The sequence below is a fragment of the Athene cunicularia genome (assembly GCF_003259725.1).
Source record: "Athene cunicularia isolate RWA chromosome 3 unlocalized genomic scaffold, athCun1 chr3_part1, whole genome shotgun sequence".
Lineage (NCBI taxonomy): Eukaryota > Metazoa > Chordata > Aves > Strigiformes > Strigidae > Athene > Athene cunicularia.
Window position 1 is genome coordinate 117,476,836 of NW_020799097.1, and position 24,843 is coordinate 117,501,678.

Below are 24,843 nucleotides of genomic sequence, written 5' to 3' on the forward strand. Positions count from 1 at the left end.
GGGGGCCAGGGCAAGGGAACTAACCTAACATAAAAGTACAGATAAAGCCCTCGAGGGTTCAGAGCTACACTTTTTGAGCCCCAGCTTCATTTTACACCTTTGAGAACACACTGCTCAGCCCAGAGCGCCTACCTACAGGGAACCCTCAATCTAAGTATGCTTCTTCCAAGTGTTTTTTCACTTGTGTAAGAAGGAAGCAAATCATTAATGTACAGGTTAGTTTTAAAGAGTTTAAGGAATCTTCACAAATCACAACCTCTTATTAATTGGAAGATCGGTATAAAAAAAAAAATCATCTTCGTTAACTACACAGATGAGCCATCTACACACTGAGAAAATGAAAACTAGCTACAAGATGATCATAAATACAAAATTTATATGGAACTTAAGTAAAAATAGCCATAGTATAAATTTGCAACACTTTCATATAAAAGACAATCCTGTATAACATCTCCATGAAGAAAGCCCACATAACAAGTGCTGCCCAGCACGGGTGCAGCACATACAGAGTATTCCAAAACACGTGTACAACTTTCACACAAATCTCAAGGACAGTAGGTTTGAAAGGCTGTACGTATTTCTAGCCTTTTTAAAAAGTAACCCATCGGATTTTCTGAATGACTTGCTTTTAAGCATTCATGTTCAGATCCATCAGGGACTGTTTTTCCGAGTGGTGTGCCTCCTATTTGAAATTTAAATTGGTTCTCAAAAAAAAAAATCTTAAGTCATTTTTGACATGCAGCTCTAGTTTACAAGTCTTACAGACCCATCCTTAAAACATTTTGAACAGTGTTAGCAGCAGCTTCTCCAAGGACATTTTGTCTATACTGAGGTTGCAAGAATAAGTTCCATATTTTAAAATTAATCACAGCAGAACAGAGATAACAGAACACTCAGACTGCACCAAAGGTTGATAATGACTTTTTTTTTTTTTTTGAAAACACACCAAGTTTAATACTATTGTAATAGTCTAATTAGTACTATACTTGCATGATTCAATTAGAACGTGTTTTAGTAGGAAAAAAACCTGATTCTGGAAAGTAGAATAACATTACACTTTAGTGCATAGCTAGTGATCTGTCAAACACAGATTTAGCCTTTACAGTGTTTGCTACTTGTTGTTTGCCGTATAAACATTACTCAGAGTTGAGTATCTCCAGTATCATGCCACAATATTTTTCCTACAAATGTAAAACTAAATTGGGGATATCAATGGTTGCATAGCACCTTTTTTCCTTAAATCCTTATCACAATTCAGTGTTCATTGTAAGAAGATATTCCAATACATATCAAATACAGCCAAACCCAAGTTAGCACTATTATTCCCTACTTTATTAATGGACAGGAGCAATGACATACACATTATGTTCAAGAAACCTTAAAAGACTCATATAGCTCACTTCCAGATTCACGACAGATCTATGAAGAGATGAGCTGCTGTCACTTGCTGCCTGCTTAATCCCTGCTCATCAGACAGCGATCCTACAGTTAACTCTATGATGATGCAAAATACTTAGTATCTTCATTTTAAATAATCCGCATTTAACAGGTGACATATAAAAACTGAGGAAATGTAAGCAGAGACTTCAGAGAATCACCACACAAAGGAGTTTCTGACATTTCACAGCATCTTATAAACCATGTGTTCTTGTAGGACAAAGTGCGGGTTGGCTTGTTTTTCAAATCAGGGACACCATACTGAAATCCACCTCTTGTGAGAACATCTAATGCCTAAACATTCAGAAAGCCCAAATACCTACTCCTGAGCACTGGAAAGTGTTATACTTGACTTTTTAATGCTTCATAGTCTCAACAGCATACAACAAGGATGTTCTGTATCTTTGAAAGTTAAAACCTCTTTAAACAGCTGAAGAGGATATTAGAAGACTGGCTCCACGATATTACAAAAGTGAATAGAAATTGAATCAGAATTTAATACCGACATGCTCCTTCCTACACACTGAGCATCACAACACCCTGTACACATTAAAAAAATATCCTCTTCGGTACACAACCAAAGTCAATACTGCCCTCAGTCTGCCCACAGCCCTGCATATTTTTCAGTGTCTGGTAGTTTTGGATCCATGACTGAGGGGATATGTCTATTCTTACCTTCATGCAAGTTCATGTACCTGCATACACACACTGACTCCTGCTTCTCTCATGAAATATGGTTAAATTTTTGTTTTTCTTTTAGATTTTTATGAGCTCCCAATGCACAGATCATGAAAAAACAAATACATCATGGAAATAACAAATCCGTAATCTGAGCTTTTAGGTGCTCATTTCTTCCCCTCAGAACTACAGTGGCCAAAACGTTTTCTTAATTTTGTCAAATAAAAGCTTAGCTTGAGTGTGGGGTGGTTTTGGGTTTGTTTTTTTAAAAAAGCTGCTATGTACCTCAACTGTTACTGAATTCTGCTGTCTGTAAGCTTCTACAATTGCTCAGTTACGTGGGACAATGCCCAATTAACACAAGACAAACTGTTCTCATTATAGTGCAATATATATATTATCAACTGTATGTTTTCATGTATGTGGAAGCATATTTACATGTGTCCACTATATGAAATTCAAGCTCCAGACTGAGAACGTTCCTTAAGAAAATTAATATTCAATATATGCAGTGTAATTTTGTTCTTTACACAGCTGTAACAAATGCAAAGTTTCTACCATATACTTCCAAAACACAATATGCAACAGGACAGACAGGAAAGATTCAATTAATTCTTAGTAAATATGCTCTTTATGAGCATATAAAAAACAAAAAACAAAACAACTTTCAACACAAATCAGCCCTATTTATCTCAGTCTCAAAGGAAACCAGAGTTTTGCACTTGCAACTTGTCTCTTCTAATGAGAGATTATTTCATCTCTTGATTACTCCTTTTTCTTGAGGAACAAGATGAAATTCATGCATATTAGCAAGGTTTATGCAATATATATATAAAACCAACCAAGATTAAGACACATCTTATGCACATGAACACACGTCAACAGAACAGGAACATATAGGATCTCCCTGTAGGTATTCCTTACAAAAAAAAGCCTTATATATTAACCAAGTCAAAGGAGGGAAATACTGATAACCTTTAATGACTTAAGTCTTCTAACCACACCTAACCCTGTCTACCTGGTAAGTAATTTTCACTTTACACAGTTCAACAGACACACATTTATCTTGATATAAGTAGCAAAAACCAAAAGCTTCTTCCCACTACCCACCCATGCCCCTCTTTTCCTAACGTGCCGATTCCAGTGACAAAAAGTAGGAAAGCAATCAAAGGTAAAACCTTAAGTGCCTCTTCAGTTAATATTACTAGAGTAGTTTGAGTTCTGCCAAAAGTATTCTGAGTTGAAATGGCAGAACTGCACTGCATATGACAAGCTTGTATTGGCAAGAAATATACAACTTAGTGACTGCAAAGTGAGTACTTCTTGTTACAATCTCCTGAAGCAGGGAAAAAAAAAGATGTCATGCTTTGGCAAAAATCCCCCCTGACCAAAATGATTTCCTATAAAAAGTTCAAACATATTTTAAAACATTTAGCTGCCACTTTTTCTTGGCCTGAGGTTTTCAATTACTCAAACTCCTTGGGTCAAAAAACTCAACTGACAAGCTTGAGCTGTGTAGCATGCCTCCGAATTACCAAAAACTGAAAAATCTGGGGGCGTACTGTATGCTAAACTTTCAAAACAAACATTAATAAGAATGAAAGAGAAAGGTGCTTCAGTTGAAAGTGATAGAAACAAACCTATCGTACATAACATTTTAATAGAAGACTAGTAAGGTGACTTCTTTCACTACTGCATCACTTATCCGGTGCTTCTGTGGCATTTGGAAAGCACAAACATTCTGACAGAAAAAAAACACAGCTCTCAAGTAGAGACTTAAAAGTCCTGATCTTGCTTAGGTCAATACTTAAAGGAAGACAAGCACAGATGACCATTTTTCAGCTGGTGAACTAAGACTGTTACACCCCTTTTCTCTTAGAAGACTTCAAACAGGTAAGATCCACTTATTTTGATTGTCATAGCTAAAGTTATACAACACACAGTGTATGTGCTTATAAAACAAAGTAAGCAAGTATTAGCTAAAAAAAAAAAAAAAGCCTGCTGACAGAACAGAGGTATTGCGTAAACACAAATGACAAATCAAGTGTAAGCTTCAGTTTCAGACCCAGGGTCTGATACTTCTTTGGTCCAAGTGTATAAACTACACCACTGAGAAAAGCTATAGTCCATTATCAGCCACCTGACTTTTACGCTGTCTTACTGAGCTTTCAGTCTCTGAATCAGCTAGAGGCTGTTCACTTAAGTCTTCCATTTCTTCTTCTCCTGACTCCTTTCCAAGTGGTAAATCCTCCTCTGAGTCATCAACACTTGAATTTGCTGCATCTTCTCCATCTGTGAGATCTTTTCTGCCTGCAGTCTCTTCCACATCATCTGCGGAAAGCTCTGTAGCCGCCTCTGGTTCCTCTAATGCTGCATTCTCCACATTATCCTTTGTAATTGCTTCTTCTAAACAAAAGAAGAGTTTCAAATACTGAAGTTAGACTGAATCTCAGAATAAGGTCTTCTACAGTTACAGTTACTATTCTGCGATATTCATTATATTATTGAAAACTTGTAGGGGACTGTATTTTCCTTATTTTTAAATTGTTTCAAATAAATCTTCAGTAGTATTTCTCCTCCATTTTTATTTGTTTTTCTTGCATATCAGGCATACATAGCTTTCATTTTGTTCCACCAAGTTACAAACTAAAAGACAGACCAATTATAATTATACCTTTTCAAGGAATCAAGTATCAAACAAATCATTGGGAAGTGGTAAGATACCAGTAAGCTCTGTTGGGTAACAGCTGAGTCAACCAGCCAGCTGGATAGCACACTGCACAAGTAGGCAGAGGTGCATTTTATTTTTGATGGTGAAGAACAACTAAGATTTTGAAGATGGTAATTTTGCACACTTATGAATTCTAGGTCTGGTGAAAGTCTTACTGGCAAGGGTCACACATGCATGCATCTTCATCTTCAACAGCAAAACAATACACAAAAATGTACACAACTTAAAAATAAATTTTTCATTACAGTTAAGTTTTGACTCCACTTAACAGCACAAACATACCAAAAGGTGTTCCGGAACTTAACATACATCTGGTGCTGACATGAGACTTTATTTCGTGTGCAAGTTTTTGCCTCTCATGTTCATAGGAAGCAGAGTACTATTCAGAAGACTTCTCACTAAGGATCAGGAAGATGTATGTTTTCTTATTTTGTTTGAAGGAGATGCAAAACCTTCCCCCATCCCCAGATTCATATGATTCCCTCTATCTCCTCCTTTCCCCAACCAAATTACACTGAGAATTTTACAGGTTCAGAATACTGCATCTCCTAATGCAATATATAGAGTGTGTATTAGGATGCAGAAGTGTCCTGCTAAAGCAAATTCCTTTCTATAGTTAAGCAACAGGTCTAGTGATTGTGCACCTACATAAAATACAAAACCTCACTATCTTTCTTCAAGGCTTCCTCATTTTGAATGCATTCAGCCTCTTCACAGTTGTGGAAGCTAGAACAAATGTCTTGTTTTAGCTTGTTGGTTTTTTTTTCATTCTGCGTTGCTATCAATATTTTAGAACGAAACACATCCATCTTTGTCAGTGGGGCTAAAATGAATACCTGGATTATTGGTTCACATCTAAATTCCTGACAGGGTATTGCCCTCTCTCCTTCCTACAAGTTTACATTTAAATCTAAAGTGTCTCACCCACTTAAAGAATTCTTACCAGATGTTTCAGCTCTGTATCTCGACTTGGATGGGCAAAGGCAATCTGAAATCAAAACCAGTATCTATGTAAAAGAAAAAAAGGATTTTATTAGCAAATCATCCCAGGAGCACCCACACTATTAAGTTTTTTCCTATTTGTCCTTTTTAAGTAGACATACAATAAAAATAAAAAATTATATTATCTTGCTCAGAGATAAGAGCTAAATAAATATATAGAAAAAATGCATTCTCAGTGTACACCAACCAACATTCTCTGCTTTCTACTCCAAACTTTCTGCCTCCTAATTTCCTAAATTTATTCCGTATTGAAATGACTTGCATCTTAAGAAGAAAGGCCCAGAACACAGTTGATGAATTTTTATTTATTTAAAGCTTCTTGGTCAAGATTTTCCGTATTTTGAGATGTTATTCAATTCCTACCCCAGACTCCCCTATATTCAATGCGAACTTCCACCTTTTGTGCTTGATTTCGTCTTTTAGGTTTGTCTGTTGTTCTTATTCAAAGCAGCCTAGCATAGAACACATACAATCAAAATGCAAAAAAAATATTTAGGTCTCATTGTCATGTGCTAAGAGTAATGCAGAGGAAAGAAAAGACAGACAATACAGTCTTAGAGTAGTTAATTTCAGTTACTGAGAAACTTTTTAGAAAAATCTGAGTGATAAACTTTACATTTCTTTTCAGGTTTGGGTTGGGTTTTTTTTTTAGTGAAGAAGGGAAGGGTTTTTTAAATCATCATATTCATTTGCTCCTAGTTACACTAACTTCATTTGCACTCACCTGGTGATGAAGATCTACCATCTAGAAAAATGCAGCTGTTTAAATTGCATAACAAAAGACATTTGCTCATATATACCAATTCTGTACACATACTACATATAAAAATGTGGTTTTGCCTAAATACACACACACTGCTTTGAAATCACTTTCCTGTACTACTGAGACACACCCTCATGCATTTTTTTCTTTATTTCACTAACACTAATATTTTGGCTGAAGGGCAGAGATCAAGTGCCAGAAACAACCCTTACACATCCTACATGGAATAGTGATTTAGCAGCTAGTTAAACCAGTTATCAGCATAACTGTTTTAAACTGTCTTTGCAGTTGCAGAGTATGCTTGTGGACCAAGCAACTAATCTGAAAGAATTTCTATTCCCATCTTTATGTCCTTTTCCAGCTCAGTCTCTCATCTAATATTGATATTGAAGAGGTCATAGAGCCACATCATTCAAATATTCTGAGAGAAAATAATCCCAGCTCCACAGGTAAAGCAACTTTCAACTGTTTCCACTGATGAAGCAACATAAAGCTCAGGATATGGTGCTTAACACTCACATACACAGCTAAGAGGTTTGTGTGAATAACCTTCCTGATGCTTTGGAGATTGATATATGAACACACCAGTTCTGGTTATTAACAAGGGAGGTCAGATTTTTTTTTTTTCCCCACTTACTAATGAGGACTCAAATCAAAAGATCGCAGGGGAAAAAAGTGAAATCAGTTTTTATTAAAATCAAGCTGTAACCACAAAGCTATGTTCTGTAATACAGTAAATCAATTAAACCCCCAAATCATCAAAGCTTTTAAAAACTTTCATCCTTTCATTTTGAGCAACAGTGCTAACAGTGCTTATGTTGCTAACTCCCACAAATACAATCCCACTCCAGCTAATAAAAATCTCTACAAAGTGTGTGTTTTTAGAAAGCTGGAGTCTTTACACAATTCTGATCACACGCATTCAATTCTTAAGTAGGAAAGTCTTAGATACAAAAGGCCAATATAAAAATTGCTTTTTTAGTGGATGGACTAAACAAATCTAAATTGAAGCATGTATTTCATAAAAATTTTAACTTACTTGAGTGAACCAGTACTACCCTTTACCAAAAGTAGGTAACAACCTAGAGAGTGGATCTGCAGTACTGAATACTTAAGGATTTTAATAGAACAGAATAGACTGCTTCAGTTGGAAGGGATCTATAATGATCATCTAGTCCAACTGCCTGACCAGTTCAGGGCTGACCAAGTTAAAGCATGTTAAGGACACTGTCCTCTTAAACACCGACAGGCACAGGGCAGTGACCAGCTCTGTAAAAAGCCTGTTGCAGTGTTTGGTCACCCTCTCAGTGAAGAAATCCTTCCTAATGTCCAGTGTAAACCTCCCCTGGTGCAGCTCTGAACCATTCCCATGCCTCCTATCACTGGATACCAGGGAGAAGAGATACATCATTCAAATAAGGTGCTTCAGTATTATCTTTACCAGTGAAATTTATTCTGTTTTTCACAAGTTAATGCAAAGCAAAAGTCCTAGGTAACTAAGAAAAAGAAAGTAATGTGCTTTCTTACCAAACCCAGAAACAGGCCGATGAGCAAGGTAGCTAAAATGAAGATTGCGTAAGAAATCCAAACGTGAATTCCAAGAGTGCCCGTGAGGTAGCTATGAATTTGCTAGAAATGAGAAGATGATACTTAATAACTTCATACATAACACCACATATAATTTATACTGCCCTCACAATTATTAACCAAACAATAAATTAATAGCTAATTAAGACCTTTCATTTAACAGTATTTATACTAAAGCCTTCCCCCTCAAGCCCTACTTATCCTATAATGTCATACTAGAATTGTTTTGATACCATTAAACCTTGTTTTTCTTTACCAAGTTTTTCACATTAAAAGGCTTTTTAAGCAAAGGCTGCACAATTCCTTCTTCCTAAGATACTCAGCATTAGAGATGCCATATGTAATCTTACTGCAGATAAATGTATGAGGAAGCCTCAGCACAACGTTCTTGATCCTTCTACTCTGTAAGAAGGTGGCAACTGTGAGACAGACTGTAGATGAACTCTGTCACAAGGAGACCATAAAGCCAGCATCCCTGATAGTGACAGTCACAGCACCAACAAAAGTCTATAAAGCTGATCATTTACAATAACTTAGAACTTAAACATTTCAGAACCAAAGAAGTAACCAAGTCAGGTTAAAAGTAAGTGTCCTTTTACATCCACTCACAGGCACACCACCAAGAGGAAAAAAAAAAAAGCAACTTCACACAGAGCTTTATCCCCATAGTTACATCTGGGAAGCAGAATGGTAGACATTTAAAGCTGCACAAGATCCAAATACATACTTAAATTTGGCAATTAACTAAAATTGAGCCATTTAGGTCCTACACAAGATCTTTAGCTCTCAAAAGGAGCCACACATTCTAAGCAGATACTGAATAAATTATTTCACTTACAAATGTAGAGAGAATAATATAAATACAATATTAAGATTTCTTTGAAACAGCAGCCTGTTATTCGAACCTACAAATTCAATTGACTGAACCACATCAAGTCAGATAGTCTGGTAGGAAGTAATTTATGACATTAGAGCCCTTCCAAGAGTGTATCCATTAGAAAACAAACCACAATCAACATTTACAAAAGTTTTAAATATTGAAATTCGAGGGTTGTGGGTTTTTTTAAAAATGTTAGAACAGCTTCCAACATTTATTAAAGCATATGCAAGGACAGCACAACAAGAAGCGTGAGGAAATGTACAGCTGAAATATTCACCAAAGCGGAAAGCAAATTAGAGAAGGTTCCTTCCCAGAACATTTAATCTTTCAGGAAGGAAACTAGACAGAGGCAACATCATTATACAGCAACCATGGAAGAGAAACACCAGAAGGCTAGAAAAACTTAACAGTACCCAGTGAAAGAAAGAATCAAAGATAGCTTGCCCAGGAAACCTAATAACTCAAAATTTGGTTTGATTCTGGGTTACTGGAAGTGATACAAACTGTCTTCAAACACCCTACTACATTTATTTTTTGTAGCACATTACAACATTAAGACCTTTTGCTACAATCAAATACAGTCTCTCAATCTTGGCTATATTTGAGGATTTTAAGGAACCATGTTTCCTAACCAGGTCTGAAAATTTTCAGCATTTGTATGCTACAGGAGAAACGTTGATAGCTCCCAAATAAAGTGCCTTGAAAGATTTTAAAGTTCAGAGCATATTGCAGAGTACATGAAGCAATTCTCCTTTAATTCTGAGAATTACTGTACTGTCCAAATTTGTTGTATATGTCAACACTCCTATAAAAAGTGTTGGCAGTTTGAAATCCAGATGCAGAAATTCTTCCTAAAAAATAAAACCATTACCCTCTCTTCTCCTGTACGGTATAGCAGATGCCAATGAACTGCAGAACAGCATGATTTACAATGCTGAAAATGAACCTGGATATAATCTTTAGGAATTGTATTAAGTGAGAGAACCTGGTAGATACTAAATTATGTTTACAACTATTTTTAAAGCAGCTCTTTAAAAAACTACTTTATTGTGTTAACACATTTTGATAGAACATTTTAACTATACCAAGATGATAAGATCAGTAAGTTTTTTCAGCACCGATGATAATCTTTACAAACTGCCATTTTTGGCATAGTCTACAAAATTTATAGTGCAAAGACTACACCCAATGTACAGTAAATGTAAGGAAAATTTAATAGAACTATTCAGTTAGGTTTTGACTTCTAAACAGATTATTATTCTAAGCATAAAAAAGGGTATGGAAAACACTATCATGTAGTTACTTACCCTGATCCATCCAGAGAGGTGAAATAGCCCTGCCATACCATGCATCCTAGAAAATGAAGAAAAGGAAGGAACAGGTTCTAAGACAGATAGGAGTTGAAATACACAACATACTGCCCAGAAACCAGAAAAAGTTTCTATCTATAGACTTTCAATACCATTCAGTCCCTAGTAATTATCAGAAAAATACAAGTTCTCTGTATTATGTTCATTTAAAGCCAGCTGATTGCAAAGCACTGAAACAGTACCTTGAAAGATGACATCTGAGCATAATCAAGAAATACCAATTCCAGTCCTGTAGCTTCTCTCCACCTTATCAAATATTATATAGCTCTTCCTCATTCTCAGATGAAACGTAAGGACATCTGCTGGATCTCCGACATGAACTTACACCTAATAACTTTAGCTACAATGAAATGCAGGTCACTCACATCTTTGGTTCATCCTTTATATCATGCAAGCACTCTACACTATTTCAAAGCAAATTCAGTTCTCTGAATACAATCTGTGATACACTGTGTAAGCACTACACCACTTCTAGTCTAAAGGAGGATGCAGGACTTCCTGGTAAATAAATAAACAAGAAATCCTTAAAGCTAAAGGCTGCCTTGCCCCAACTGGCCAGAAGTCATGAAGCAATAATCTGTAGAAACACACATTTGATTCCAGTACTCAGCAGATATTGACACACTTATATAATGCTCAGTGGCTGTACATTTTTCTTTATATATTTTCAAAGATTATATAAACAAGCCTCAGTAAGCACGAACAAAAGCAAGTGCAGAAAATAAGCTGCTTTTAAAAGGTGAGAAACTGAAAAGCAGGTTGTCAATACAGATTGCTTCTGCAAAACCTACATATCTAGGGAATAAAGGCCTTTTGTCTCTAAGCTGTCAACATAGCACCCTTAATGAATAATGAGCTATAAAACATGTTTCCTGTTAATGAAAACAAACTGTTACATTATAGAAGATGGAGACTTCCATCCTGCTACAGGCTCCACAGCTTCCCATTTTCTCTCCAAAACATAACCTTGAAGATCTTCCAATGTCCGTGAGCCTCGGTATCTGCGAAATACTCCATCATTTGCACTAAAAAACAGAAATATGCATTAACACTTACCCCTTAAACAGTATCTGTGGTAAAAAACCCCAACCAAAAAGCCCATATACATAATAGATTTGACTTGCTCAGAAAGTTGAACGCTTAATCATTTCCAATATATTTTGAAACTGTAATCGGTGATGGAAGGTCTCAGTTTAAACAGCATGAGCATTTGCGATTTATTAAAATTGCTAATTTTCTTAAATATTCACTTGCATTACAGCAAATACAAAGCATATGAGGTTAACCACCAAACCATTTTTTAGACACAACACAGTTAAAAGTGTGCATCTATTTATGCGTGTGTGTGTATATATGATCAACTCACAATACCATGACTTAATATATGGTTCAGTATTTAAAAGATGACATTGTTTTATTGGAGAAGAGATAGAACAAATGTCTTTCCTGATCTGTTTTTAATGGGGGAAATTAGTAAAGTCACTTAAACTAAAGAAAAGCCTCAGATGAGTACTATATCAGTGCAATCAAAGCTCTAAACAATAACCTGAACTGAAATCAAAAGTCAGTATTCCTTCATTTTTACCTGCATTTCAGAGTTACAGTTTAAAACAAGTGACAGGTGGGAGTAAACAGTTACATATTGATACTGAGTCAACAGACAAAGGATTCTAGCAAGTAAGAGAAGCAGTACAACAAAGAGTGGAAAATTTCTGCACTGGTTTATCTGCAACCCACGTAGTCAGTGATTCAAATGAGAAATTTTAGTGACACTTATGTAAGGTCAAGTATTTCTGCTCACATATGGTCAGGTTTGTAGAAGCCAATACCAATTCTCGCATCATTTTTTACAAGCGCTATTAAATGTTGTTTCCAGACTGAAAAAGCATCACTTTTATCTAGGTACAAAACTGTTTGGAGGAGAGCCTTCCACCACAAGTTAAAAATACATCCTTTATGTTCCTTTAGTGCACTGAGTTCCAGAGAAATGTTTTACATATTGACAAAAGTGAAATAAGCCAGGTGTTCATTACATCTTCCATGCCACTGTTCAAAATGGACAGGAAAAAAAAGGAATATATACCGAAACAGACAACTGTTTCTAGGATGACGCACTTACTGGTAAATTGTGGGCAGTGTTGTGACAAAGAAACGACCACTCAAGCCTGGAAAGGGAAGAAAAAAAACACATCAAACAGTTAAGCTAAACGGAAATTTGTCAGCATTCTGACTTATCTATAAATATCGACAGATATGTATTTGTAGACTAGAAAGCAGCAGACTGCAGAGCTTTTACCACCGTTTTGTAAATACAGCTTTATAGTTTGTCTTCATAAATGCTACAAACAGTAACATACTAAATAACTGCTGACAAACTAAGGGAAAATGCTTACCTTGAAGAATGCTTACTATGAGGTAGTTTTTCTACATGAATTTCACTGATCAATATTTGCACACTGCTGAAGTTTTTGACTAGACTGGCAGTGTGCACCTCCAGCTAAGAGACAGAAAAGCCACACAAGTGCACCCACATTCAAGGAGGCTGTGTGCTTGTGTCTGTGCATGCAGACAACCTTTGTTTCATCTAGAAAGCTGGGCCACTAACGATAGCAATGACAACAACGGCTTGCAAACTCCGGCCCCTGATTTTAATTCATCCTCTATCTGATTTTAAATGGTTTAGAGCTGCACACTTCAGATCTCAGGTACTTTCAAGTCATTAACTAAATTAACCTCTGTATTTGCTTGTTTGCTTCTCCCAAATAATCCATGTACACTGCACAGTCTGTTCTTATGTCCTGTAGGAAAGCTCAACCTCTCTCAAACACGACTGTAGCAAGACAATGTTTTGGTTATTTCTAGGTTCTTATCCTTCCTTCCTATACATCATTCCTCTTGAGTTAAATACAAATGGTATGCAAACAGATTGATAATAAAGCTTGAGATGTCTCAGCACGTTGTTTCATAAAATATTGCAAATTTCAGCCATGAGAATAATTTTTTACACCATCCAGAAGGGTAAGTCATGTCAGCATTTTGAGCATCAGACGTAAGACCACAGAAAGGACAAAGAAAGGTTGAAGCAGGCCTTCAAGAAGCTGACAGGAATTGTTCCCCACACTGAAAGTGAGTGTTTCACTGACAGGCAAATACATAATAATCTTCTTAAAAATATCACCCTAGACAGTGACAACAATGCAATTTAAAGGACAGAGAAATTATCCAAGTCATCAACAAGCAGCTTGTGAGGAAAAAGGGGTTTGAAGTTCTCCAGCCTTGCCCTTCATAGTGCTACAGACTAATATGTGCAAGTGCTTCCAGCTTCACTGCTGTGCTAAGTACACCAACGAAGATCTCCCAGAGCATGGCTTCATCGCAAAAGAGTTGGTGCTGAAGCAAAACCTCCCAAACATCTCATAAGCAGGCTCTCTGTACAACTCAACTAGCTAAGCTGTCAGGTGAAGACACCACTCTTTTCCCACTGCTCCCAAAGCTGAGTAAAGTCAGGGCTACTTGACACTAACACCTCCTGACATAAATCATAAAACCTGCAAGTGAGAGGAAGACCTCACATTAGTGCTTGGTAATCTCATTTACTATTCAACACATCCAACTTAAAAGACTGCAGAAATGAAAAAAGACTGCTACTAATGCAGTCCATTTTGGAAAAAGATACAACAGACTTCAGAGATTATCAACCCCTAGATAGGCAGTCTAACTCCATTAGCAATGGTTACATTCCTCTAGTAGCAACTGCCATTCATATAAAGTACCTATGCAAAGAGTACAAACCAGTTATTAACTATTTCCTTTTATGAAGTTCTGTGATAATATTTGGGGGAACCAAAGGCTTCATTCAGCCTTCAATAAAGTAAACAACTTTCTGCATCAGGAAGCTAGCCATGGAAAAGTACTATAGCAAGATAGTTTCTGCCTTTGGAGACAGAGATGTGTCAGACTGAACTAAGCCAGCTATTTCTGAAAGTTTCAGTAGTAACGCTTTCCTTGTGTGAATTTCCCTATGGGACAGGCAAAAAAGCATTGTGTGTTTTTTTTGTAAAGGTTTTTTTTTTTTTTTTTTTTGAAGATGTTTCAATCAAATCAAGTGCAAGCATCTTTACAGTTCCAAAAAGGAAGTCTTGATTTCAACTTTTCAGCTTTCTGCCTTCATTGCTATGAGAGACAGGGTGGTGGTGAACTTTATAGAACAGCTAAAAGCTGTGCCAGCACAGGGAGATATAAAGTAAACAAACACACAAGTGTAACAGTAGAATTAATCAAGCAGAAAGCACAGCTTCACAAGAAAAACTAGGTGGAGAGCCATAAAGAACATAAGCAGCTTAAGAGCAGAGAAAGTCATGGGAACACTGAAAGACTCTCTGAAGTTCTTACAAATACTAGTCAAGCAAACAGAAAACAAAATAGCTAGTCGAAGTCTCTCTTACCAGTAGCCTATACTAGAGCAAGTACCAACAGTCTTGGAATGAACAATGAAATCTATAAAATATAAAATCTGTTGCCAAAAATGCATCTTAGCATCCCTAAAGCTCTAGCTGAAGGTTCATTGCTTATCTAAGGCACCTCCTTAGAACAGTAAAACCATATTTGAGCCAGCTACAAAAAGCTAAGAACAGACATGAAATTGTTTTGGTGCCTGTTTAATAAGAACTTGAACTGGCTAGCAGTTTAACTTGAAACACAGTTAAGCATCTGTCTTTGGAAATCAAAACCTGACATACATCCATCATGAAGTCAACAACTAATCAACAACAGGAAAAAACTTCTGTATTTGCACACACACCCCAAATACACAGAGAATATGCCATCTAAAAATACAGCTGCTTTCATCAAATTACTACTTAAAGAAGATTACAGAAGACCCAGGAAGTCTTATAATGTCACAGGTAAATGTTGTGATTGGGAGCTTAAAGACACCACAAATATATAGAATTTTGAGATCCAGAAACACCCCCATTACTTGAAATACTGAACTTTTCAATACAAAGGATAAGGAAAGAATAAACACTTTAAGACTAATACATCAAGTGACTGAAATAGGCTGTAAATCCATTACAGCTCCGGTGGATTTATTCTTTGGGAATGTGCTGTAATTAAGCAACATGAACAGCTACTTTCTCCTGCAGGTTTTGAAAGTGTAATTTTACACAATTCTGCACTCATTTAGTGGTTTTCCCCTCATTTAACACATTTTGACTACTTCCAATTTGATGAAGGGGTTACATAACCAAAGCTAATTGAGATACCATTGTGCAAGCAAGAACAGGAGATGGAGCGCTTAATCACACCAACCGAAAGGCTAAAGCATAAGCCTATAGTAAAAATACCTCAATAACTTTGGAAAGATTCCAAAGGAGCTCATATACCTTCAAAATCACATCAGCATCAAAGGTAAAATATGTAATAAATCTTTGTTTTCCAGTTGACTATTCATTAGTTTTAGAAGTGACTATAGTTTCCATGCTTTGTGCTGAACTGGGTATTTTAAATTTATTACTCATGCTTTGGTACAAATTCAACATGCTGGGTCAGTCCTTTGACTTGCATAAGTCAAACATCCTCAGAGGTCAAGACTCTTGCCATTAGAAATTCAAATATTTAAGGAAATTCTGGTTAAAAGTCACATCGAAGGTCTTAAGAATCTGGCATCACTCAGCAGTCAGTTAGATTTATACCAAAAGAATCCCCACCTAATCAGGAGAAAATAACAGAATAGGATTATAATGGTTCCTCATTTGCAGCCTTAACTCCAGAGTAACCATTACTTTGTTAGTGTGAAGAAGTTGGCTTTAGGTTCACACCTATGAATAAAGTTTTAATATTCAAACTCATCTGTTTAATAAACTGTTAATGATTAGTATAGGCACTAAAGGAATGCCCCACATCAGCAGCTTTTCGGCATTTTTTGTATACCTGAAACTTTTAAGAAAACATTAACCTACACAAGGTCTAGAATAGCTAGTATTTTCTTGTGAACTTAAATCACTATCTGAGACCAGAGTTCAATTTCCCTGCTGTTAGTTTAATACAGTTAACTTGTCTGTTTTGTTAACTGAAAACATGCCAAACACATTTTCCATATGGTTTATAAGGAAAAAAAAGATCAGTAAAGCTTAGCCTTTTTATTCTATTAACATCTCTTCCCAACTCAGTCTTTTGATACCGCTGATCAAATCTTTCATCCCCTCAGAGACAAAACAAGCATGAAGCATTCCCAGGAGATGCAGAGGTTTAAACAATATTGGTACTGCTTATACAAACGCAGGTTTAGAACTTTGAAGTGAGTTGCTAAAGAAGCAAATAAGATTGTATTCATGCTTCTACGGATAGTTAGGAAGCTCTTTTTGTAAATAGATTTGCATATGCACATCACCAACAGAAAACAATAACATCTATACTTCAAAGCATTAGCACAGTTAAACAAGTCAAGAACCCAGCATCATCATGGAAACAGTTAAGAACTTATTAAAGCCGTCTCACATTGTGGTAGTGCTACCACACCCTGAAACTCTCAGTAACTGGAGGCTACAGAACTGGATTCTTCTGCAGACAGTTTGGAGGAGAGAGGAATTAGACAGGCAACAGCTTTCAGTGAAGTAGATTTAAAATAGAGAATAAGCCCCTTTTAATACAGTGTTAAGCCAGATCACTCCCCCAGTTCTTTAATCCTTCAAATTGAGTTTACAAACTTAGGCTCACAGATATGAACTGTAAGGAGAAATAAAATGTGGATAACGTTATTTTGATTTAGAAACCTGTTTTCTGACTTGGCTGGTATCCCAGGTACTCTAGTAGAATAACACACACTCCCAGACACTAAGTGGTGCTTAGACTGAATAAATCCTTTTACTAAAACAGTCTATTTCATACTATACCTGGTTCTTGAGTGACATCCACCTTTCCCACAGTGATATCCAGATGTTCACTTTCCTTTGCAAAGCTCTCCCATGTCAATTCAATCTGTTGACAAGCTGGACACCAAGGAGCATAGCTAAAGGGGGAAAATAGGTTAAATATTTTAATATTCTTACATTTATAGACATTCAAACTGATTTACTGTACAGAAAAAATACAAACACATCAATAACACAGGAAAAAAACTCTGCAGTTTTTCTTAATCAAGTCTACTGAATAAAATAATGAAGTAGTTTTGTATCAATCCCTACATTCTACCTCATGTTATTAAAACAAAACAAATCTCCACAGATTTGAGAAATTCATACCCAAACCCCTCACCACTCATGATTACATATGAAATAAATCAATTTCCATGGAAGTTATCTGAATTACTGAAGTCAGGCTGTCCTCTGAAGCTGTATACTTAAATGTAACATTTTGTATTGATTTTCCACACCTCAGAACTTCCAGAAATTACATTTGCCTTAGCCCACTCACTACTCAATACATCAAAGCATGACCTTTTTGTGAGCATTCTCTTCAGAGATTTAAAAAGAGTGCACATCAAATTCCTACTGCTCATACTGCTTGTTCTTCTCAAGTCTTGTATTTTCTGAGAATTAATTTGAGAAAAATAAGAAAGCATGGTTCAAGAGCCGAGTTTTCTATACTACCAATTGGAATAATCCATTTTGTTGTTGCTACTAATAGTATTAACATGGAGAGCAAACAGCTAATATGAAAGAACAATACCACGTAACACTTAAATGCTGATAAAATCCTACTTGCTATCTTTATGCATTTTACCCTAACTTGGTTGACAAGGTCTGTGTCAAACTTTTGCAGGTTGCAGTGGTCTGTCATATACCACAGAACAGCAAGGTACAGAGTGTAACTGAACCATGGCACTTGCCCATAAAAAAACGTACCCTTTTACAAATCAAAAAAGATCTTGGCATGGTTTAACCTAATTTATTGGAGGGGGATTTGGAGGTGGAAATGTATATATGCATGTTGCTGGTAGCAGAAGTAGTGGGTGTAGAGACACGTCACTTCCCACAGTACTCCATATATGCTACCATGCTCCTCATCCATTGTTACAAACAGATTTCTTCATGGGCAAAGGCCAATATCTTTAACAGCCCACATAAACACTACTTTATAATTGGGAACCTCTACAAGGAACTCCCTTACTCCTTCAGTTTGTCTGCCAGAACTACTATCTGGCCTAAAAGTGGCACTCCCTACTCTCTAGCTGTCTTCTGATCAGGAAATGCTTACTTTCTTAGTGGCTGAGGACAAAGATCTCCCCAGCTACCGGCAGATGTTTCATGTAAGTAAGATTGAATCTAAACCAGGTAATTTCTTACAGAAGCAGCAGAATCAAATTTACTCTGAGTGCTTTATGGTAGGCTTTGAAACCCAAGTATTTAAAAAAGAAAATCTTGTCACTAGATACAATTTTAAAATATGTGTTATTTTACCATACTAGAAATTTATGATTTTAAGTATGAACACCATTACTGTGTTTTTTTGGATCAATATCACTTCATATGAAAGTATTGAAAACAATACATAAATTTTACCATGCAAAGAATCAGCCCCTTCGTATCTTTTAGAAAGGTGCTGGAAACAAGTCTCACATGCAGAGTTGTTTCCCATCATGCTGGCCTACAGAGAGCTTTTAATAATAGTTTGACAGATACTGTACTTTAGTATTATTTTATTACAGTAGTTTGACTGGTAGGTAAGAAACTGCACTCATCCATCAGATAATGTTGCTGATGTTGCTCTAAAATTAAAGACGTCAGAAGGTTTTCTAAATCCAGCCTCTCTAGATGTGTCAAACTCACGCCATGAGATTTTGAAGATTAATATACCCTTTGGCCTGTTTAAGGTACTATCTGATCTTGAAATAGAAATTTGGTCAACATCAACATTTAAGTTTACATTTTGCATTCATGAGCCTTTCTTCTAAACAAAATTAGGTGGAATATTCAACACACATGGCTAATCATATGATTATAAACATTTTCTTTAGCCTAAAGCAGCATTAAAATACATTTATATCACAGTGTTGCAGTGACAGAACATAACAATGAAGTTAACAAAAAGCCTTAGTTGTTGGCTTCCAATTTTTTATTACCAATATTGGATGTGGGATGGCAACAGTCACATATGATACTACAAGATGCAGACACTCAAGCTGAACAATGGCACAGACTTAACAATATTTGCTTCTTAAAATATTTTACATCAGGCTTAAAATATTTGCTTTACATTCCTGAAATTACACATTTAGTTTTTGTCAGCCAGGAAACACCCTGTCCTCACATATACAAGTAAGAACTTGCAATAAACAGAGTTTTGCAAGAGTTATCACTGCTGTTTACTTCAACATCCTCACTTTTCTGAAGCTTGAATGTCTGCTTGTTATGCAGCATTTGAAGCACTCAGGAATTCAGGAGTGCCTCCCGGAAATCAAAAAACATTCTGTTGCCAAAGCCTTATTGTGCCTCCCTCTCAGTCTTAAAATACCTTCCCCTTACACTTTCAGTAAGACACAGAAGAGTAAGATACTTAGGTCACCTTTACCAAAAGTTTCAAAAAACTTTTTGCACCCTGAAGAACTGAAGCTTAAGGAGGTGCTTTATTTCAAGGGCAGGCTCCTAATGACTCCTTTATAACTGCGGCTGACTTGTTTTTCTACAGGAGTCACAGTACAGCTACCATTCTTAAGTTCTCCAGGAAAAAAAAAAAAAAAATCCATATGTGTGCAGTAAACACAGTTTTCATTACTTTTCATCAAGTCACAATATTCAAGACCTCATCACTTAAAAAGTAGATGTAGCCGAATTTCTTCTGCCATACTCCACAGACAGATCAGGAAATAATCGTCATCAACACCACCAAATTTGGGGCTGTTACTCCTCTAGCTTCTCCCCTGCACAGGGCCTACCTTAGCTGTTAACGTGTTGCCTTATGCCCTACAAGGGTGCCACGAAACAAGACTCTGGTCTTTCCAATTAAAAAAAAAAAAAAACAACAAACAACCACAACCCTATGTCCACTGAGATTTAAACAAAGACCTGGGCAGTTGGTTAGGGAAAGAAAATTTTCAGTGCCCCATTACACATGAAAAAGCAAGTTACTGATGTCTGACATTTAAGGATCAGATTGAAACACCACATACCTATAAATTACACATTGCCAAGTTATTCACCACAAGCAGGCTATGCCCATCTCTCAAAATACACCTCATCTGTTGCACTGCCAGACCTCTTACATAGCACAAAGTTTCACAAATGAAACATCATCATGCACTGCTGACCCTCCATAAATAAGGCAACTAACATCTATCTCCTGGTCAGGTCCATTGCGAGAACAATTGACTTCAGTGGATTAAAATCATTATTTCAAAGTGGCCAGATGTTTTCTAGTTCCTACTCCAATTCATTACAGTACCTGAACCTTTTTCAGAGGGCATCAAGAAAGCAATCCAAAAGCAAAAATTTAAGGTCTTAAAAAGTCAAAAGCAAAGTCTGTGTCTATTTCTGATCCAAAAAAAAAAAAAGATCAAGCTTTGGCTTTCAAATATCAACAACTTCACTGATGACTGCCATACAAAAAGAAAAAAAACAAAACCAAACAAATTAAAACCAGTTTGAGCAACTATGCCATTCGTCATATCACTACAGAGTTGATCAGTAAACACAGAATGACTTTACTAAGATTTACTGATACATAGTTTCCAACTCCAAGGCACTAATCTCGCCTCTCCTAACTGCTTGGCTAGGGAATTAATTCATTTTCAAATGAATGTAACTGCCTTCTTTTATCTGTTTTTTCACTACCATTATCAGTAACTATCAGCGTTGAACAAATGTAACCTGGAATAGCATTCTACACTTTGCTCTGATAGGAATTTCACAAAGTTGCAAGAATCTAGGATGCAGGTGTGAGACAATTTCCTGAAAACAGCAAAATAGGCGAAATGAAAGTTTCCCCATTTAGTCTAGTTTTTCCTCAAGATATACAACTTTTTATAAAGGCACTGCTTATAGTAAACCAAGCTATTTGCTGGATTTCAGATTGAGAGTACTATTAGAGGTGCAAATGCTGAGACAGTACCTAATAGAATGGTAAAAACAATACTGGAATGAAATAATTATTACTTTTATTAAGTAGTTTTGCCTTATTGCTACAGACTTCATAAAAGTACAAAAAAGACAGTGCTTGATGTCTTTGGTTGTTACCTTAAGCCTATCAGTTGATTCATGCTTGTTCCTAAATACAAATAGGTCTTGAGGAAGGATATGCAACTTGGTAATTTCAACAAAAGATAAGCTTCAGAAGAACAACTACATGGTTTCCATCCACTTTTCAAGTGAGCAGGTGGTAGCTAAAGAAGTTAGTCCCTGTAATCTACCAAGACCTATTATCACAATAGTACATGCCCTAGAAGCAGGATGCTAAGCCCCCTCCAAAACAGACAGGGAAGACTTCCCAACACAAAAACTGTTGCTCCACAAAAGTTTAACAAGTTGGGGGGGTTTGGTTGTTGTTTGTTTTTTTTTTTCTTGTGGTTGGGTTGTGTGTGGGTTGTTTTGTTGTTGTTGTTGTTTTGGTTGTTTGGGGGTTTTTTAATTGCTGAAGCACCAGCTACCTCAGAGCAAACAAAGGAGGTTTCCTCCCTGGATTCTCCTGCCAAGCTTCACTCAAATGCCTCAGATCACAGATGGGCCCACTGAAGTGACAATACACCGAGACACTGCTTTGGGGAATTTGTTTCAGGGTGCAAGCTCAACCTTACAAATTCCCATACGGCTGTATTTACACTTCAGTAACCTGACATCCACCTCTTTTTCCAATAATACCTGAATAAAGGGGAAAAGTAACTGCATACCATTGTGGTGTGATGCACTACAAGCCAAAGAAATTGTACTCTCTGAGATAACATTTCAAGTGCTACTTTCCACTTGTTCTACAGCTCAGTAATGAAATACATTTTAAACTTCCAAGAACAAGACAAGAAGCAAAGCAGGGTATACCGTAATTATTCTGCTCCCTAGTTTCAAAAACAGGAAAAGAATGAGTGCCATCTGAAATTTAAAAAAAAAAATACCCCAACAACTTTCCATTCACACGCTTTTATTTTTAAAGATTGAGAAATTATTTTTAAAATAGAATGCAAATCAGACATTCCAAAATTATGTGAAATCTTCTAAAACTTCAGCAGATTAAGTTCCATCATTCTACATGGTTCTGTCCCCTTCTATAACAGTAAAACATCTGCTACCAAGGATATTTGTTTCACACTTTCTCAGCTTCTGTTCAGCCAATGCTCAGCACAGAAATATGACACATGTTCAGTTATTAAATAATAGTCCACAGATAATTTGGTCACTTCCTCTGAACTCAGTCAGGAGGGCTGCAGAAGCTTCAGAACTAAACCAGAGTTTTGGTAACTTGATTTTCATTTCGCCCTGCTTTTTGTGGTTTTTTTGAATAATAGGACAAAGAATAGCCTGGATACTAATAAATCAAGAACAAGTAACAGCCTATCCTCTTACAAGTGACAGAAACTTTGCAATCTTATTGAACTCTCAATCTAAATTACAGTAATTGTTAATTTATGGAATTATTCAGGAGTTTATTGAAACAAAGTGTTTCATGTCAACTGTTTAAAACCATTAGATCATGTAAATACTAAAACATTCTGCTAGATTTTTAGGCCATTCTCTTGAAACTACAGACCAAAGTGCTAGTGGAGCAGCTGAACCCTTGTGATAATCCAGCCTACTAGATAGCAGGATAATGTTTAATGCTAAACAACAATGAGAAATTAAAGTATGGGCCTATACTATAGGTATGAGAAGCTAGTCTTGAAAACATGACTAATTACTTACACTGTTCTCTTAATTTTCTATTTTAATTCTAGCCAGGAGAAAATCAAGACATTCTTTATCCAGTACACACAGCACCAAGTCTGTGCCAAAACAAATGGGAACCAAACCATTTAACAATCTGTGTGGGAACTAAACTAGATATTTTCCCAAGAGGCAAGTACCTAAAGGACTGCAGATGCAATAGGAGCATATGAAATATTTCATTTGTAACCAGAGGCATAAAGACAACAAGTTTATTGTTGGTGGGGTTTTGTATTTGGTTTAATCTATCTCAATAAGAAGAGGCTGTTAAATTAAGATCAATCAAGCTTGGAACAAGCTATGTTTACAAATGCAAAATGCACTCTTAAACAGACCAGAAATTAACTTTCTACATTCCTAACAGACACAATGTTAAAAGTACAGACAAAAAGGCAACTCTTCATATTAAGGAATCATTATCTTGCAGCCACAGACTAGAAATAAGTCAATAAGGAAACCTTTTTAGAAAGCTCCTTCCAGCATCACACTTTCAGCACTTCAGCCCGGATCTGTGTGCTGAGATAGTAACAGTAGGCAAAAAGTGTTTCAATGTCTTTCAGAGACACAAAGTTATCCAGAACATTTTTATCAATGAAATGCAGCAGTGCTTCCAGCACCTGCAATTTTGCCAGCTATGAATAACCAAATATTTAGTCAACCAATTATACACACTTCAGCTAGGAAGGATGAAGGAAGAAAAATCCTATTCCACTATAAATCCTGCACGCAAGTAATGTCTGACTTTATTTGTGCACCTGATTACAACAAAAAGGTGGTAACATACAGTAACTCACCTACACTACTCTCACAAATAGAAAAACCTGACATTAAGCAGAAGTAGTAGTACACATTCCTATCAGGGTAGAGTCTTCAAGTCAGTAATCTAGAACAGGTGACAAGAATATTTTTTTCAGAGAGATCCTATAAAAATATTTGCAACAAAGGTATTGCTTGGAAAATAAAGGTATTATAAACAAACAGGAGGTTCTTCAAGCAAATGAGGTTTTGATGAACCATACTGCATTCTTGCCAACAGCATGGAAGGAATCAATGAACTGACATGGAGGGCTCCTGTCCAGATCACCCATTCTAAACCAGATAAAAATCAGTAGAAGCCAAAATCCATCACCATGAAAACAGCTGCAAGAATCATAAAAAAATCAATACTCATCTCAAACTCCTGTTTAGACACAACTGGGAACCTCAAACTCTCACTAACTCACGAACAGCAGCACTGAGTTAGCACCCTCGATAAAGGTTCCTTCTCAGGAGATAAGCAGAAAGCACTAGAAATGTACCAAAGGAAACCGTGTGGAGAAGCAAGGATCTTTCACATATCAAACACTGTATATAAAATAAAACTAAGTCTAATTCCAGCAACACAGCATATTCAGCTAGCTCTAAAGCTAACTTTGCCACCATTGTTACTGGCAGCTATCTGTGACTCCAAACCAGAGTGCAACGTTTTAAATGGAGTAAAGACTCATAACAAGTTTTTAACTATTTGCTATTCCAACCACTTCTGATTTCAGTCAGTTTCTCTCTTCTTT

At 36.4% G+C, this 24,843-nt stretch overlaps 1 protein-coding gene across 1 annotated transcript; it reads right to left on the reverse strand.

The window, feature by feature from the left end:
- Positions 1 to 356: 356 nt before the first annotated feature.
- Positions 357 to 24,381, reverse strand: TMX4 (thioredoxin related transmembrane protein 4). The gene is made up of 9 exons (XM_026844688.1): positions 24,313 to 24,381; positions 23,780 to 23,925; positions 17,342 to 17,457; positions 12,568 to 12,613; positions 11,345 to 11,473; positions 10,386 to 10,431; positions 8,139 to 8,240; positions 5,790 to 5,853; positions 357 to 4,521 (listed from the first exon to the last, which is right to left on the reverse strand). The coding sequence occupies exons 1-9, from the start codon at positions 24,379 to 24,381 to the stop codon at positions 4,235 to 4,237; spliced, it is 1,005 nt and encodes a 334-aa protein (XP_026700489.1). The 3' UTR covers positions 357 to 4,234.
- Positions 24,382 to 24,843: the final 462 nt, after the last annotated feature.

Excerpts from the sequence above, each read along its gene's own strand:
- TMX4 (XM_026844688.1), bottom strand. The coding sequence starts at position 24,381 with ATGGGTGATCTGGACAGGAGCCCTCCATGTCAGTTCATTGATTCCTTC. Across the intron at positions 5,854-8,138 it reads TCGGCCTGTTTCTGGGTTTG|ATACTGGTTTTGATTTCAGA; the intron begins GTAAGAAAGCAC and ends TCTTTTACATAG. Across the intron at positions 4,522-5,789 it reads ATACAGAGCTGAAACATCTG|AAGAAGCAATTACAAAGGAT; the intron begins GTAAGAATTCTT and ends TCTTTTGTTTAG.